This window comes from Centroberyx affinis, unplaced genomic scaffold, assembly GCF_046629955.1.
Source record: "Centroberyx affinis isolate AG114_WGS23_722 - 3 ecotype Tasmania unplaced genomic scaffold, CSIRO-AGI_Caff_v1 ptg000384l_1, whole genome shotgun sequence".
NCBI classification, from domain to species: domain Eukaryota; kingdom Metazoa; phylum Chordata; class Actinopteri; order Beryciformes; family Berycidae; genus Centroberyx; species Centroberyx affinis.
Genome location: NW_027279052.1, coordinates 93,311 through 98,202, shown reverse-complemented (window position 1 = coordinate 98,202; position 4,892 = coordinate 93,311). Strand labels below are relative to the sequence as shown.

The 4,892-nt window shown below is 44.6% G+C and overlaps 1 protein-coding gene across 1 annotated transcript; it reads right to left on the bottom strand.

Annotated features, from left to right (window-relative positions):
* Positions 1-423: 423 nt before the first annotated feature.
* ap5s1 (adaptor related protein complex 5 subunit sigma 1) lies at positions 424-4,892 on the bottom strand. The gene is made up of 3 exons (XM_071515960.1): positions 4,644-4,892; positions 3,079-3,370; positions 424-2,141 (listed from the first exon to the last, which is right to left on the bottom strand). Exons 1-3 carry the CDS (start codon positions 4,814-4,816, stop codon positions 2,013-2,015), a joined length of 594 nt encoding a protein of 197 aa, XP_071372061.1. The 5' UTR covers positions 4,817-4,892; the 3' UTR covers positions 424-2,012.

The following is a 4,892-nucleotide window of genomic DNA, read 5'->3' as shown; positions in this document are numbered from 1 at the left end:
GCATCACTACAACATGTGTGTGTGTGTGTGTGTGTGTGTGTGTGTGTGTGCAGAGAAACAACAGTGCCATCCCCTGGGCTTACAGTGACACTCACTATCTGATTCAGTTGTGTTATCCAGTCCAGATGTATTTTTGTTGACTTTTTTTGCATTTTGAGGCTGAGTTTTGTTTTGTTTTTTTCTCCCCGCATCCCCACCTGCACAAACTGTAAATTCCTCTCTGCTGTGCTTTATCATTTCAAACCAGTATAATCCCCAGGGCGTATTTTTTTTTTTTTTTAGAAATGTACTTTATCCTTGATTCCACAGTACAGGAGTTTCAAAGAATGTAATAAAAATGAAAATTACATCTACAGCATCCACGCCTTGGGTAATGTTAGAAATTAGTTTTATTTTTTAATATAGAAAAAAGGAGAAGGGGGCGTCCCGGTGGCTCAGCTGGTTAAGGATTATGCCATTTTACCGCAACATCCTGAGTTCGAATCCCGGCCCAAAACCTTTATCCCCTCTCATCCTTCCCGTTTTCTCTTCACTGTAACGCTGCCCAGTAAATGCCAAATTACTCGAAAAAACAGAAAAACAACAAGATCAAAGTAACCGATTCTGGCATCGAGATCAATTTTCCTAAATCACCACTTTGGCTTGGATTTGGTTGTAAGCACAAAATACCTGTGTAGGAGTGTTTTCTGAAGCCAGGAGGAGGAGGAGCGGGAGAGTCTGGCTTCACGGGGAGCCGCAGTCGGAGGTACAACAGATACAGGAATACATTTGTTTCTCTTCTTGTCTGGATGTTGTTGTTGCCTGTTTTTGTTCTGTTGTGTGTTCTGTACTGTGCTTTAGTGCATTAGTTTTAACAGAACAGTGCAGGAGTGCGCAAATGCCGGCTCCTGCACTGTGTGTCCTCTATTATGGCTTTGTGATCATTTAATCTGTTTGCTTGCTTTGTTGTTGTTCTCAATGTCTCAGTGTCAAGTGTCAGGTGTCATGACATTTCTGCATAAAATTGACTTTATTTTACTCGACTTTTGACAGTTTGTCATTGTGATATGATGCAAATTCATGTGTCAAACGCTCAATTCTGGTTTTCTCATACTCTTCCTCCCATTTATGAACTGCACCGAGCCGTTAGAAGGCACAATAGGGGCAATGATGTATACCAGTGGTTCTCAACGTGGGGTCTGGGGACCACCAGAGGTCCTTGAGGGGGGGTTCCAGGGGGTCCCCCCAGCAAATTGATGAATTGTTAAACTTCACCATTATTTCATTTACAAAACATTAACACAATTAGAGAATGTAGATGACTGTTTTGATCATAGTTATCTCTCTACCTACAATACAGATAGTCATGGAATTCTGGACAAAATCATATCTGACAGTAGAAATGTTCTCAGATTTGGGTCAGAGAGACAAAATCTCATCAAATGGGGGTCCGTGGCCCTGATGTGTGCTACATTAGGGTTCCTTGATATGAAAAAAGTTGAGTGATGTATACTATGCTTCATTTATACCCCAGGAATACTGGAGGGTCAAGCGGTCAATCATGGTTCTATAAGGTCACACCATGCCAATCTTTCAAGTGTCATGAATTAAATAAATAGCCGTATTTGATGCTGTGAAGAAAAAGGGTTTAACCGGCCTCTTCACCTGCACACACTGATCTGACAAAGTCTTCTTTCCACTGTCCATTTTGACAAACTGGATTTGAACTGAAACCTCCCACAAGGTAAAACAAACCTCAACCAGTCAGCCAACAGTGAATCACAACCGGCCAAGGGGAAGATACACAGTACCATGTGTTCACACCACACTCAACCTGAAACAGCAGTTGCCAGCAGTCCATTCTTCTTCTACCACCTGAGAAATGTCAGCAAAGGTTAACCACAGCCACCTTGTTTCCGGCTCAAACTGGCCACCGGACCGCGGCTCAGTCCCAGGCGGCGTGAACTCAGAGGAAGGCTTAAAGGACTCCAACATGGCTGCCGTTTCACCCCCCCCCTGGGGACGTTCCCGATTCATTTGGCCATGTAGACCGCCGCTTCCTTCTCCAGGCTCTGGGCGAAGCGGTGGTTGAGGAAGAGGAGCTGTCCGTGAGGAAGCAGGCGGCTGAGCAGAACGTCGATGCGGTCGCTCTTCAGCAGGACCTGGGCGGCAGATATTGTTATTGAAGACCGCATGCCACGAGAGGTGACTCGGGTTTTTTTTAATGATCACACGTTGGTTACAGCGAGTACAGTGATAAAATCTGTATGAGTGCAATCTTATTTCATCGCCGCTGCTTTGTTTTTTACTGCCACCTCCATAATGTGTAATGAGTAGCTGCTGTTGAGCATTTGGCTCGCGTTGTGCGCTCCTGTTATGTTCAACTTACATAACTCCTGCACATATTTCCTGTTTATCAGAGCCGCAGCACTGAGCTTTGTCCCCATGGGGGTCAATAAAGTTTGATTGAACTGATTTCTTGGTAATGGGGCCTTTAAGCATGTGTAGATGCTCCACTAAACAGCTTTTATTTGAAAACAATATTATCAAAGCTGCACCAGGCAAGTGTTTTATGACAAAATACACACATCTTGTCAGACTAAATCACAGAGTGGAGCTGTAACAGAAATGCTAAAATCATTTGAAATTTTTCATGTTTTTCTTTGGCAGTCGTGGAAATTGTTTTGGTGAGGTAGTCCACCATTGCTGAATGCATATAGTGGAGGCCCTGCTTAATTATGAATGTATGGGAGTAGAGCTGAACAATTCATTGGAATAAATCAAAATCGCAATATGAACTTCTGCAATTTCCACATCGCAGACGCTAAAATTATTTGCTCTGAACAAGGTGTTTTAGTGCTGCAGGGAATCTTTGGTCCATGAATCAAAACATTTCATCAGACTCAAACTCAGTAAATCCTGCACACTGACATCTATTTTTGTTTAAACAAAATCACTTTTCTTTAAACAATTTTTAAGTTCCAAAGTTCTACGACAAGAAAAACTTGATGATGAAATCACATTTGCAATATTCTGTCAAATAATCGCAATCAAATTTTTTTGCCAATATCTTTCAGCCCTGTATGCGAGTGTGCTCACCTCGCTCCCGGGCCCCAGCATGCGCAGGTGCTCCAGGCAGTGCCGGGTCAGGCCGCGCAGGATTCCCTCGGCCAGGACCAGGTTCTCGTGCGGCTCGCAGACCAGCGTGAAGCCCAGGCTCTGGACGCCCAGCCACAGCGCGCTCGTCTCCCCGGAGAAGGGGTCTCCGGCTCTCAGCCGCAGGACGCCGCTGTCGGCCTCCTGCAGGGCCACCACCTCCTCCCCCGGCACCGTCTCCACCAGGACCCGCCCCGAAGCCTCGCGGGACAGGGCAACCGCGCTCCGCACCTGCCTGAGAGAGGAAGAGGAGGCTGAGTGGGGAACTGACAGACGCAGGGAGATTATGGCTATGGCTGGGAGGATTGTCTGCTCTACAGTAACCAGCCATCATCTGGAGGCTCTTTTCCATCCTAAAAATCATACTCTGTTGCTAGAACAGTGAAAGCTAGAATAGTGAACAGTGAATGTAAGTGTGTGTCATGTAGCGCTGGGACAGTTTCCCTGTCCCCTTTCTTATTTTTGATCATTAAAGGTGCTACATGTAGCATTTTAACATCAATAAATCATTACCACATTAATTTTAAGACGTTAGTGCAATTACCGAAAACAAACAAGATCATCACCAAGAAGACTGTCAGCCTCTACACTGTATTTTGTATTGTCAGATCAGATTTGGAGGGAAATCTGATGGACTGCTTTACGGCACAAAACAGGAAGAGGGCGCTGGCTGTTCTTCCTTCTTTCTTTCAGAGTTTGTAGCAGCAGATGGTGAAACAAATGAAATGCTGATGGAAAAATCACTTCCAGCGTGTGTTGATCCTCATCAGTAAAGACAAAGAGGAAATAAACACACACACACACACACAGCAACACCAGGGAGGGGAAGAAGTAACAACATCCTCTTTGCGACAGGAAGCAGTGGGGTTTATGGGAGATGTGGTCTTAATTTTGAGAAACCACTGGCAGGATACAGGCTACCAATCATCTCAACCATGATCTCAATTGTTTACAGTAAAGTACGGTATCACAATTCATTTGCCAATGATAAATTGATGTTTAAAAATGCTACACATAGCACCTTTAATAGAGCTTTAGCAAAACTGACCCCAGATCAACTGTCTAAGGATAATTTTAGCCCATTTATTTGTGCTTCCTAATACCTATTGGTTTAGCTGATATCTTGTTATGCAGATTATTAATCGCATATCAGACATTATTCATGATCAAGGGTGTAAAGAAACATTTCATCCACTATAGCCACAGTGAGTGACGGAGTCAAGAATTCACCACCAGACACTTCTTTAAGTCAAATAGATGAAAAATGACCCTAAAAATAGGATTGTTTGCCTGCTACAGTGTCTGGTAGACTCTGGGTAGAAGAGGAACCTGCCAGTCAGTCACAGACAAACTGTAGTTACATGTGGTGTGTTGGTCATTTCATACTCTGTTCATCATAATGTCAGACAGTGTGTTTTGGAAGTTGCTGACTCTCGGTCAGAAGTGACAGCGGGCTGAGCTGTGTCAGCTTATTACCGGGCCATCACCAGGCCTGTTTACCAGCTCACCTTGCCACCACTAACAGCTTCTCTTTCTGCAGAAGTCGTCTCTCCTCCGGACCGAGCTCTTCATCCTGGAAGCCTTCATCTGGCCCGAAAACACGGGAGTAAAGCACGCGGCTCTCCCCGGCTCCCAGAGCGTGTACCGGACAAACGGTGTGGATCAGGAAACAGTGAACCATGTTGTTTTGTCAAGAACAAGCGCAGATATGAAGACAAACGCAATGAAAAGCCACTAACTTATGTAGGGTGCATGGT

Coding starts and splice junctions, on each gene's coding strand:
- ap5s1 (XM_071515960.1), bottom strand. CDS start 4,816: ATGGTTCACTGTTTCCTGATCCACACCGTTTGTCCGGTACACGCTCTG. Junction 3,371..4,643: donor AAGCTGTTAGTGGTGGCAAG/GTGAGCTGGTAA, acceptor TTCCTCTCTCAG/GCAGGTGCGGAGCGCGGTTG. Junction 2,142..3,078: donor TGCTGGGGCCCGGGAGCGAG/GTGAGCACACTC, acceptor TCTGCCGCCCAG/GTCCTGCTGAAGAGCGACCG.